Genomic DNA, 13645 nt, shown 5'->3' with positions numbered 1-13645 from the left:
ATTATCCTGATTGTTATTTATACTGTGAGCCAAGCCAGTGTCATAAACAAATCCCTTCTAACGCCTCCCTGATTTACTTACTGAACCATGATTGAAAGGTTTTTCTCAGTCAGACTTCACTCAAGATTGTAAATGTCAGGTTTATTTAGCAATGACATTTACATTTTCCTTAAATATTTAATGTAATGCTGAAATTAATACTTTAGTATCTTTAGGACACTAAGAGACACTAAGAGATGTGTTATGGGTATTCTAACTCAAGTTTTATTAGTCTGAGTCTTACTTGTCTACTGGGCCATGGAAAACTCAAGACCACTGTCAGTGGTCTTTGGATCAAGCCCATACACTCTACATAAATATCAAATATCATTCTTAATGTAATACAGTACATACATTATCCATGCCAGATATTTATGCTGCAATAACAACAGTCTACCTATGTCATGAGGCTGAAATCATTGTCTATTAATGTCCAAGAAATTGAGTTATTCCACTCTCTCCTCTCTCCTAGTGCTTTCTCTTTCCTCTCATCTTCCTACTTACCTTCTGCACTCACCTGTTCATTTCTCTCATTCTCCATTTTGACCCTACTATTGTACCCATCCAATTCCAAACTTCCACAGTATGGATGTATGCGTCTGGCTTCAAGCTGAATTCTTGCCTGAATATTGTTTCCCCTTCCACTGTTTTTTTTTTTTTTTTAAATGTTATTGTTCTTTTTAGAAAACAAACTTTTGAGGCTTGAGACATGTTTCATAAACTGATCCTGGTCCAAACCAGAATTACTGAGTATCACTTAAGTCTTGAATATTGTTCTTATTGCTACTAATTAAAAGTAGGAAGCTCTTATGTAATGCAAACCAGTTCAACACCCCCTCCAAATTAGTATGTTTTTTCACATGTCAAATTTGTTGCTTTAGGTTGAAGGGGTTAAGAAAGGATGTTATATCATGTCCTACATATAGTACTGTGTGCCAAGCTGAAGTGCATGGTGGGGTTTTCCGTTTTTTCCCCCAGTGTATGTTTTACTAATGCAGCCAGAAAGATATTTTATTACATGGACCAGTGACCTCATTTGGCATGACAAACCATATGTTCTCACATATGAATTTTCCATATATTTTAGACATTAATAAATACAAAGGAAATTGCTCTTCCATGATAGCAATGGGGAAGAGGAAACTTTGGCCAGGGAAACAGCTGCAATTTCATGCATCAACTTTGTTATGATTTCTGGTTAAATTGGCCAAGGAGATAAATAAGCTGACACTGACTATGACATTTAAGAAGAAAAGAAAAAGTGCAAAAGTAAAAGCCAAATGGAAAAAAAACAACTTCCTTAATCCTTGATCCTTTCTAGCATCAATATTTTTATTTAGTTCAAAACAATGTAAATTTCCTTGCATTCTTTAGAGGGCATGCTAAACCCTGCTTTCCATAAAGTTAAAAAAATTAATGTCTTAAATGTCAAACTTGAGGCACAGCATGATGAAAACTAGATGAGGATTCTGGCTATGATAATAAGATAGCAGGAAATTAGACTGTAACCAAACACTGCTTAAACATAATTGCTCTGTAGAGCAAAACTTAGCAGTGAAAGAAAAGAAAATGCATATTGAAAACATTTTGACTTTATGGATCCCAGCCAAAAAGGGAGGCATTCTGATATATTCATAAATGAATCCTACAGCTGCTAAGAGTCTTCATCATGGTCCTCGAAGGAAGCACATAACATAATTGGTATGGGGTGACTATGCAAACAAGATGAAGTAGCGTTAGTAATAACTTGACTATGTCAACAGGTATGTCCACATATTGGACTAAGCCCAGCAAATGCAAGATTCTTCAGAAGACAGATTTGAAGAGTGGTATGACAAAATGCCACCTGTGTTGGTGCACTGGGGATTAGATCAGGGACCCCTGGAGCTCACCTCTAACTGGTGGTTTAAGAGGGCCAAGGAAGAACAGCCACAAATGGAGACCTTTTCTGGAAGCTATATTTTAGGCAAACTGAAGTTAGTGGTGTCAACATCAGGATGACATTAATGCCCTAGCATATACAGGAGATGAGACTACATTGGGTGCTTAACCCCCAGCCTGTGGGCCAGATCTAGCCCCTAGTGCCATGCAATCTGGCCCACAGACTTGCCTATGGGTCTAAAAATTTGGCAGTAGGGAAGTGGCCAGAAAAGACCTTTAAAAATCTAGTCCAATTGTACTCAACCTTTTAGCCAAATGAGTGGTGTGGGACAGATCTGTGGTCTGGATTGGGCTTTATCTGCCAGGATTCCCTGCTTCTCCACTGCTGCCAAAATTTTGGACCTGTGGAAAGCCCCATGGGCAGGAAAGCATGCCTCTGCATACAAGGGTGTGGATCCCCATTCCACAATCACAGTATGCAGGGCTGGGCAGGGAGCATGTGTTGGGAGGTGTAGGCTCCTAGGGACCAATCCTAGCATGCAGAGCAGCACAGGACCCCAGAAACCAATGCCAGTGCATGGGGGCTTATGCTGGCACGTTAGACCAGGCAGGGGGAGTACAGGGTCCTGATCCCGGCACATGGAGCCTGATCCCAGCATGCTGGGATGGCACAGGGCCCAGGGCCTACCCTTTAGGGTGGGACCCAGTCTGACACAGAGACCTGCCCCACACCACTCAACTTGCCAAAAGGTTGAGCACCACTGAGCTACGTGATTTAATGGTCCCTTCTGCCTTAAACTCTGCAAATCTGAAGTTGCAAAGAATATTACAGAACAAAACAACAATTTGAATTTTTTATGGTTGCCACATGGGCTTCAGAGAGCGCGCACACATCACACAATGATACTTTCCTACTCAGTGGCCAAGCAGTACTGGGAGGAAGGAGAAATAAAAAGGCTTTTGTGTAAATAAGGATGCTTCTAAAAGATGCACCAAGTCAGAATATGAACTGAAACAGACTTTTTTCTTTTAATCATTCCTCTCTGTGAATAAGATAGATAGATCAAATGTAGATAGATCAAATGTAAATCTGGGGAACAAAGTAACCCTATTGCTTTGTGTGCAAGAAACACAAAGTTGTCATATGACAGTGCTTCAGAAAATGCATTTGGTGTTAATCTGAGCTGTTTAAAAAAAATAGGAACAGCTCATAATAACTGCAAAATACAGACTCTGCTTCTAGTCACTTGTTTTAGGATGAAAAACTAGTCCTAACAGCATCTTCCAAAACTATATGAGGAAAAAACTGACTGATGACAACTGAAATAAAAATTCATTTTTTTTCTGACAGTTAAAGGATCTTGTCAGCTGGATGAGAGAACAGGAACCAAGAAATTACCCAAGATTTGCCTGACTGTCAAAAATGGTCAAACTTCCTTTCAAACTATATCGAATATCTAAGGCCAAGAGTACACATATGCCTGGAGAACAGCACAGAAGGGCTCTCTTTGTAAGTATAAAAACTTTAATTCAAACTACTTCATACCAGCAAACAAGGATACTCTTTAGTATCAGAGCTCCAGGCTTTAAATTGGAATAAAAGACAACCCAATATTATTCCAGGGAAACTCAATAAAAACTATTAAGGAAGGTATAACAATATTAAATGTAAACCATGCTTTATCTTCAGAACATAAAATTCCAAAGCAAAAGTGCAAGTAACCATTATAATTTGCATAAATATTAGTACATAGAAAATCTCATCTCCATTTGAAACTACTGGAGAATATTCATAGCCTCAAACACAGTCTTAACTGATACCTGGAAAAATTTAGCATTCAACATCAAAAATAAAAGTAGGAAATGAAATAGCAAAGATTTATTGTTTCAAAATATTTAACAAATGTGGGCAAAATATGGGGAAGACAGACAAAGACAAAGCTGTAGTTCTATTTTCCATCTTCCGATTTCAAAGGCTGATTTTAAAAAAATGTGTCTGGGTATTAAAACACAAAACTTGTCATTATGCACATGCAAACCAAGGAAAATTACAGTTCTATTAACAATTCCACATTTTTGCATGTGGAACTACATGTTTTCTGAAATAACAGAAATAAAATTTCAAAATACAGTCCTCAGTTACCTAATTAACTCCTACGAAAGATGAGAGGAGGAAAAAAAGAGGATAGAAAAAGAACAGTAATTACAAAACATTATAAAAACTACAAATGGCCTAACAACAAAAGTATAGTATAGCATGAATGTAAGCTTTCTTCAAGCTCATTTCTTTTATAAAGCTATAGCATTTGGAGTGCTAATTTGCCAACCAAATCCTAATATTAGTTTACAGAATTAATGAAATGAAATGAAATTTTATGCAACTCATGGATATTTCTGATTATAATGAAGCATTAATGTTACTCGATATAATTTGAAATCTGTTGAGAGAGATGCAGAACATGCAAAACAATAAGAAAATGTTGTTAATAATCCTATCTACTGCAGTCATTGTGAACAACCAGATAGATCTAATGTATTCTTGCTCTATGTCTTCCATTAAGAATCTCACACCAAACAGAGAAATAAACTATGAAAGAATGTAAAATTCAGACAAATTTTGTTCTTTGTGTTGTACACTTCTGAGAAATGTTTTTGATTATTTATATTCAAGATATAAATCAACCACTTATGTATGGCTTAGCTGAATTTATGTAGATGCAAAACATAATAAGCTATTAATTAAAACGTTAATCAGGAAAAACAAATACCAGAAGTGGTACTGTTTTATCAGCTTCTTAAGTTTAACAAAAAATATCTAGGAAACTGTTTCCATTGGAATCTCATGATTAATTAGTCATTAGGAAGATGCCAAATTGTGGAAATTAATTTTCCTAGCAGCTGCAAGAGAAATTCTCACATTGCTTCTTGGTGTGTTCCAACAGAAAAGTGGCTATTTTGTTTTAATTTCTCAGCTACAAACTAATTAAAAAATCCAAACAAATATTATGAATTTTGGAGACTGTTCAAGCTATTTCCAACCAGACTTTGGTACAGCAGGTTATATATTGGGTCTGAACAAGCTATGTACCTTGGAAAAAAAAATGTAGGTTAGTTATGAGTATACACATTTTTTATTATAATAGAAAGGCATAACTTTACTTGAACAGGTTTTTGTCCTTCCAAAATCTGAATACATTGTATGTATAGCTAGTTCAGTTTTCTCCAGTACAGAAAGTTTGTTTTATAAAAGTATATATCTAGTTACCTGTCTATGTAATGTTAGTATTCCATACTGAATACTTACAGCATCTGAAAGTCTACTACATAAAATCAGCAACAGCAAGTCCCCATTGGATTTCACAGAAAAATGATCAGAAAAAATGGTAGCCAATATATCCAAAACAGGCAGAATATCTACACTTCAAAGTCTGCAAGAAACTGCAGCCCAGAAAGACCACAAAACTGTTAGAAACAGCCAGTAAATCAGTACTCACAGGTATACAATATTCCACCATTGGGTAATGTAATTTATGCCCTTTAGCTGTCCGGCCAGAAAAGAAACAGCTTTGGCAGACATCATAGTTGAAATGTTTCAGGCTCCGATACCTGTAGAGATGTTAAGCAAAGTGATTAAGAGCTCCCAAAGTTTAAATACTATTATTTACTTGCTGTTAAACCTCAGAAGTTAAATTAGTTTTCTGTATCTGTGATCTTAAAAAACTGAAGAGGAAATTGCTTTTTGAAATGGGGTAACTTCATTTGAGTCAGATGCCTTTCAGCAAAAGCACTACAAGGAGACACTGGGTACATTTACATGTGCCATTGAAGTAACATGATAAAACTCGGGCGCAGCTCATACCAGAGTCAGCTGCTCCTGGGTGCAGTGTCTGCATGTGCACCTGGGAATGCAAAAGTTTGAACCCAGCAATCCTGGGTTGACAGGGGATCCAGAGGGTCAGCTCCAGGCGGCAGCATTAGGCAGTGGAAGGGCTGGCTGGGGCACAAGGGTGCTAAAGTGCAGGGCTAGGCAGGAGGCAACCCCTGTGCTTTAGCACCCTCATGCCCCAGCCAGCTTCTATCACTGTGTACGCATACATTTCAGCACACAATTACTGTGCCATAGGGTAGTACTGTCCCAGATGGTACTATCCTATGGCAGTTTCAGTTAATTTACTGCACCCTAATACCAGTGCACATGTAGACAGTGACACTTTACTGCGGAGCCAATTAGTCAACTCTTCAGTAAAGCACACACTTTATATATGCACCCACTGAGTTTGTAAAGCTAAGGTCAGAAATCACTAGGTAAGTGCATGCATACATTACAGTAGGAGTTACTATACTCTATACATATACTATACAAAGAAGGCTTTAGTATAGCAGGATGCTGACCTATGGAGCAGCATCTGTTGCCTGTATATCTAAGAGTTTTTGGAACAGAAAGCATTGCAGAGTACAGCCACACAAGCATGAAATAAGGGGCTATAATTTTACAATGTACTTCTAAAATTTCTTATAAAAATTTGCTATGTTTAGCTTAAAAAAACAAAGCATTTTTACACATGGAGGAGCCGCAGCACTGGACTCTTTGAAAACACCTGGTGCTGACACACATGCAGTTGTATAAGCAGCGAAATGCATGTCAGCACGCAGGAAATGGTAGTGGTCCACTAAAACACCTTGAATGTGTTTTAGTTCAAAAGTGCATCGCTGCCATTTTCTCTGTGCTAACGCATGTTTCGCCACTTATACAACTGCAAGCAATGCAGCGAGGTGCACGTCAGTTAGCATGAGGAGCAGACTCGATTAATTGAGTCTGCTCTGATGCATCGCCACATGAAAAGTATGTGTATAAAAGCCCACAGTATTACAGAAGTCCATCATAGCAATCTTTCTGCAAATATCCATTGTTTATTACCTCTTCCTTTGCACAGCAGCATAATTTAGAAACAGCAGTTAAGAGAGACAGAAAAAAGACAATATTGCAGGGCTAAATTTTGGATCAGGCACAGTAAGGGATTATGCATCAATAACCTTCTGATTACAATACTCCCCCTGCCCCTCCTTGCGGGCTGCATGTTCTAGGAGAGACTAGCAGCCAGCAGCAAATTCGAAAAGCAAATTACAACCCTCTCCTTTCCTCTCTTCCACACCATGCTATCTTGCCTGTACTGGTTAGTTAGCACAGGGGTGTAACTAAGGGTTCAAAAAACCTACTCACTCCTGTGGACTGATAGCTAAGGTTTAGAGGCCTTGCACAGGAGTGTAAGGAAGTTCTAACTTATCATTATGCCCCTGGGGTAGGGCGGGGGATCAGTCTATGTCAAACTGGACCCACATTTAGTGGAAACTTAAGCAATCACATGAACAAACAAGCAAAAAACAGTCTCCATAAATATGTTACATATCTCCTATGTGCAGTGATGCAAGGGCATGGATATTTATTGATATGCAGTATCAGAGTACTTAGGGGCTGCATTTATAACTCTTTTCTTTTCTTTTCCCTACGTTCTAAGACTTCCAAGCCACAAATTCCCAGAAGACAAGTCTGCAGTAGCAAGGGTTACCTGCAGAGGCAAAGCAGTGCCTCTCCAAAAGATATCAAATTCACCCAAGGAACCTTGTCTGCCTATCTCCATAACCAGGACAGTCAAACAGTGCCTGGTGCAGCACCTGCTTCTGCTGATTGTCACTATGATCAGCCTCCGCTATGGAAATGGCTGGTTTTGTGACTCCACAAAGACAGTGCTTGGGGCTGCTGCTCTGGTCGTCCCCCTCAGTTACTGATTATCTGATTTTTTGGCCCAGGTTGCAAAAAGCTAAAATGTAGCAGCAGACCTGGAATTTGGGATGTTATGACCAAGAAGCAAGGTTTTTTTGTGATATCTTTTCTTGTACTGAGCATAAAGTGGGGGGAGAACTGTTGGAGAGCTATTTCCATAGTTAATTTGTGATTTTAGGCTTGTGGCTTTCAATAATGAAAGCAGATGTTAACTAAAAACACAGAATTCCTGTATATATTAGGTGAGAAGAACACAGGCCTATCCTGTAGGAAACATTCTGGAGTAGAAATGAGATTGAGAGACTACCCGTGTGCTGAGTGACATGTGGGTGCTCATCAATAATAAAAAGTCACGGCAAACAGCCTGCACCTGGAGTGGATTGTGTAACAGTTTAAAAACCTGAAATGGATATTGAAAAGATCTAGTTAAATAAAAAAACAACAAAAAGGGTCAGCTGAAATCTTAAGGGCTAACTTTGTCCTGGAGTCTATTTTTAGAGTTGTGAGACAACATGATCTAGAGTAGTATTTATGCCTCAGAATATGCTCCTATCCAGCAGAAAGCTAGAGACAAATGCGCTCCATAGTGTTTAGAAGCACAGAAGCGTCACATTCCAGTTTGTCTAAATGCAGTATTTTCCTTATGACTAAGCTACAAGGCATAAGGACTTTCTCCCCCAGCACTACCCCACTCCATCCTCTCTCTCCCCTATCTCTTGTCTTTTGTATTCTAATTTTCTCCTCCTTATGCCTCCTTATGAGAGGTGGTGCTCTCCCCTACCCTGGGGGTCTTCAAGAGGAGGTTAGATAAGCATCTAGCTGGAGTCATCTGGACCCAGCACTCTTTCCTGCCTATGCAGGGGGTCAGACTCAATGATCTATTGAGGTCCCTTCTGACCCTAACATCTATGAATCTATGCTTTGCTTTCTGCATGTCCTTCCACAGCGGCTGATGAAGTGAAATTGGGATCACTAAAGTTTGTGCTCTTTATATGCATATACCTTATTAGGTAGTCTAGAAAGGCTCATATCTACCCTGCCTTTTGACTGACTTCAACTAACACAGCTAACTACCACTCTAAGCTGTAAGTGTTATTCTAGCTGAAAAGAAAGTTGGCTTTCACAGAATCATTAAATGGAGAACTAGAGCAAAAGAAGGTGCCATTAAATAGCAATGGAGAAAATAAACTCACTCACAACCACTACACTTTGTTAGAAAGCACCCAAGTTAAAAGAGTATTTATACATACTTCAGCTATTGTTCATCTTTAAAGTATACCTAATGTTAAAAAGCTTAGATATGATACAGGTTTGAAGTGATCAAACCAGTTTCCTATTGTCATATAATCTTTATCATTCCCTACAACCTTTCCCAGCTTTAATGTCCTTGTTGGACATTTACTCACTGTGTAGGCAAACCCTGTGAAAGACGACGGGTATCTTTACACATACTCCAAGGTCAGGGAGGCATTTTAATTACAGTAGCTCTCAGGAGCCACTCTAATTAAAATGTCCACGGTGCCTTGTGTATCCAGCATGCCACACTTCAAAATGGTGGTAGGGAAGCTTGTTCGATGAGCTTTAATTAAAGCGCCCCTGCTGCCTTTTTAAACCATGGGGATGCTAAATACGTGAGACGCCAAAGCTGCTGGAGTGTTCTAATTAAAATGCTCCCGCAAACTCAATTAATTGAGTCTGTTCTGACACGTTCCAATTAGAACATGTTGGCACAGGCGTCAGGCACGTGTATAGGTGCCCTATAATTCTACAGATCGTTAAGTTGTGGCAGAGATTTCTATCTTTTTTTTAAAAAATTGGATGTACTGATGGTATAGAACACCTTTCATGATTTTGAATGGAACGATTTAATGAATTCTTTGTATTAAGAAATGTACAGATATAGCTTTACATTTGTGCATAAACCACATTAGCCTGGGGTTTTTTTTAAGTCTATTAAATACAGTAACGCCAAACCTAAGTATTCTAAAACCAGGAATGAGGCCTGCTAAAACTATGAAGCCGTCTTAAAAATAATGATTTTGTTTTCTGGTGTCTGAACTGTTAGGGTGCACTCAAGCTATATTTTCAGGGTTGTCTAAGCAAGCATGGAGGTCAATACTGTACTTAAATGAGAGACAATCACTTGCCTCCAATAGATAGGGGCTTTCAAAACATAGCAAATAGGGAGATGGCAATGTTTAATTTTACTGTCCGGTAATTTAAGGTCCCTTTTCTTGACTAGGCTAGAAGGAAGCAGAAATCTTCACAACAGGGATGTTGAAGGAGTAAATATGTTAAAGATTCAGAGGCAAAGAAAACCTTGGCTTCATAGGTAATATGAGACAGAAGGCAAAGGAAAGCCATCCTACCTAACCACCCCACAATTACATAGGCATTTATCTGCCTTGTGGTGTATGACAGACATGAAAGCAAGGTAGATGTGCACCTTACAGACTAACTAAATAAGATCAATATAGAGCCCAAGCTTTTGTGAACTCCAGCATCTGATGAAATCACAATCTGACAAAGTGTTCTTCAGTTCACAAAAGCTTAGGCTCTACACAGATCTTATTTAGTTAATCTGTATCAGGGTTGGGTAAAATAAAGCCCACAAGCCAGATCTGGCCTGCCAACTGATTAGATCTGACCCATGGGCGGACACCCACCAAGTGAATAGATCTGGCCCACAGGTAGGTGGCAACTCCAGCAGTCACATGGTGCTGAGTGGCTGGGGATGCTTCTGGAGTGCCATGTGCTCTCTCTCTCTCTGGGTTGGGGCTGCCACCAGTTTGGAAGCAGAAGCGTGAAGCTGCCCACAGCTGTAGCACCCCTCCAAGTCCAGACCCGAGAGCTTCTGGCTGCATCCACCTAAGTCCACTTATTCTGTGTAAAGCATAAATATGAATATACATATTTTTCTTATTGCCCAGGTTATTTATTGTTGGTGTCTACAGAGCATATTCATACTTCATTCACTAGCAAGAAACCTAACAACCACTTTACTGGTATGCCCGACACTCATAGAATCTTTTGGAGTTTACCAATGCCAGTGCAAAGAGAGAGAAAATGATCTGAATCATGAGACCTAGGATATAGGAATAAGATCCAAATTCTGACTGTATTGTAGAGGGAAACCAATTTGCAAAGGAGAAAGCAAAGAGGTGAGAATATGTTTTTGTTTTTAAAAAAAAAATCGGATTACATAAAACCCTATACACAATTTGACTCTTCTTACCTAAAGCCAACAATTGGGCATTCTTTACAGATGTTACATTTGGCCTGGTGTTTTGCTGTTTCTGCAGCTGCCACGCGGTGTAGAACTGGTAGCCATACCATAGACTGTGGTTCCAAATGCATCCAATCTATAAACTGCTTGACGCTAATTTCCGGCTTATTGTGATTCTGAGGAAGGAAACCCAAAGACAACAATAAAAACCTCAAAGATGCAGACTTCTTTTTCTATTTCATTTTAAACCAAAATTTAGCTCCAGGTCCACAAGTTAGCTCTGACCTTTTCCAGGTCAAGTCGCTGCACAACACATCGAAAAATACAAAATAAAAATGTTCCTCATTAAAGGTCAAACAGGAAAGAACAATCGAGGAAGTCCAGTTAATAAAAGAAAGGGGAAAAATATTGAAGAGGGGAAAGAATATATAAAAAAAATGATGACTCGTAACAAAAAATATGCACACCAGAAGTAGGAAACAGAACATTAATAGGAAGCAAATTTTCCACATCAGGAAAGGTATATTTGCTTACTAATATAAGGTGGGGCATTTCAGTGAGAAATCCTCAAGCAAAAGTTATTTAATAAAGCCTGAGCAGACTGGGCATACTTTCTTTAATAAAGAAAGCCAATGAAGTTATTCTTTTATTAAGATGTTAAATCTAATTTAAAAATTAGATTAAAACAACATTAAAATGAAAACCTGCCACTTAACAGGCAGCTGATACAAGGAACACAGGGCAGCTAAAAATATCACAGTTGCAAGCAAATGTGCCACTGCATCCTGAACACGTTGCAACCAATGGAGAAGCCTTGTTAAAGTGGAATTACATTAATCATATTTCATGTTCATAAGGATGCATTCGTGTTGTCCTGAGATCAGTGCAGGACAAAGAAGACAGGACCTAAAAATATAACTTAATCCATACTTCATGATCAAAGTGACACCTGAATTCTTTACCAGTAAGCAGAAACATCAAGAAAGAGCTCTAACCTCCGCTGAGTTTTCATTTCACATGGCTAAAAATGAACAAGCTCTGACACATCATGCTGCAAGTATGTAAGCATTCTTAGAGAGCACAAACTGAACTTGCAAGGTCCAGCAGAGAAGACAGCTGTAATGTCAGAATGAACTTAACAATGATGCCCTAACTCTGTGTTGTAAAGATTAGCTCGCCAGGTGGCCTTTATATATATCTGAACAGCATCAAAGACAAATCAAGGATAGGACAGACCTCTGAGGGACCACACATCAAATCCAGTAGTGAGGCAAAGAAACTCTTTTCCATCAGCTGAGTGCCCTCTTCTAGATGCAAACTGAGCCACTTGCAGCCAGGGGCAGACATATTAACAATATCTTTCATTCATTGAAACGGTAATATAAAAAAGCTTATGAAACATCCAGTGTTGTTTAATTGACTTATTGAACTCTATCTTAATCTAGCAAATTATTTGTGCCCTTAACTAAAACAGCCTCAACTCCAAAATAAAATCCAAAAAAACACAGGTGGAATACCACTTTGACCTTCTGAGAATGGTTTAACCCTGACAAACCTTTCAAAACTCAGAATTGATAACGAAGGGATAAAACAAACACCTACCACTGGGGAAGTCCTGGAATCTGCTACTGAAATGGGTGAAAGGAGAGATGTTGCTTCTCTTAGGGGGGCTCCCTAATATTCTCTTCCATAGGATTTAATAAAATCACAATACTATTAAATGTCTAACATACCACTTAAGTATCTTAACCATGGTGACTTTTTAAATCCCTGTAAAATTCCTGACATTGCTCAGAGGCAGCCACATTCACAGAAATAATAAATGTAACCAACACAATTATCACCATAGAACAGACATAGCCTTGGGCAACCTGTACAACTTGTGAACTTGGTTGTGTTCCATTCAAATTCTCATTTTTTCATTTTCATTTCTCCAATCTTCCCTAAAAAAGGCAGACATTCCCTGCAGCCTGATTAACCCCCTGCATGTAGCATGAAGCTGAACTGCAGGCAACTAGAAAGCCCTGTTCTATGATCTGTCTGTTGCATAAAGACTCCAGACATGTAAATGACTACGTTACACACATTGTGAAATTGCCAGCTCCCTTGTCAAAAACCTAACACTAAGTAATTTCCTGATGTGCAGGGTCAAAATTACTATCAACAACACTCCCCTGCACTGCTGAGATCAACTCTTGTTCCAACAAGGGAAATCATGTTGTTCTCAGACTATAACATTGCCTAGAAAATGTAAATCAGGATAATTAACTACTACAAAAAGTTTTAACAGGGTTGTGGGCTGCCAAGACTGCAATAAATATAAGTTTCAAAATACTTTCAAATACAATCTGAGTCATTGATGTTTTCCTACAGTGTTAAGTGAGTTATAGAAGCTGCATTGTAACCACATCCTTAGCAGCCTGCTTATCAGAATATGTACATTTCTGATTAAAACTTAACTCACAAATCACACTTTTAAATATTTGTTCTGCTTTTATGTGCACTTCATTTAAAAGGAAAGTTCAGGACTGCCCTGGGCTTTCCAGCATGGCCACTATGTAGATAATATCACAGTATATTGGGTGCTTGTAGATGTGTGGGGAGGTTGCTCTGACATGTTGTAATTACAGTGTGTGGGAGCAGATTTGATTAATCAAGTCTACTGGAATGTGCTAGTTAGCATGCTCCAGCAGCCTTCACATCTCATATATTAGCAT

General features: G+C 38.8%; 1 protein-coding gene across 13 annotated transcripts in view; it reads right to left on the bottom strand.

Annotated features, from left to right (window-relative positions):
* UTRN (utrophin) overlaps positions 1-13645 on the bottom strand; it is a 631944-nt gene that overhangs the window by 50697 nt on the left and 567602 nt on the right. For all 13 annotated transcript variants that reach the window (XM_019488372.2, XM_014605522.3, XM_059713704.1 and 10 more), the window contains 2 exons: positions 10938-11104; positions 5415-5526 (listed from right to left, as the gene is read on the bottom strand). In XM_019488372.2, coding sequence (XP_019343917.1) covers positions 5415-5526; positions 10938-11104 — 279 coding nt within the window. The remainder of the gene's footprint in view (positions 1-5414; positions 5527-10937; positions 11105-13645) is intronic.

This window comes from Alligator mississippiensis, chromosome 1, assembly GCF_030867095.1.
Source record: "Alligator mississippiensis isolate rAllMis1 chromosome 1, rAllMis1, whole genome shotgun sequence".
NCBI classification, from domain to species: Eukaryota; Metazoa; Chordata; order Crocodylia; family Alligatoridae; genus Alligator; species Alligator mississippiensis.
This window is presented reverse-complemented; position numbering and strand designations above follow the sequence as displayed.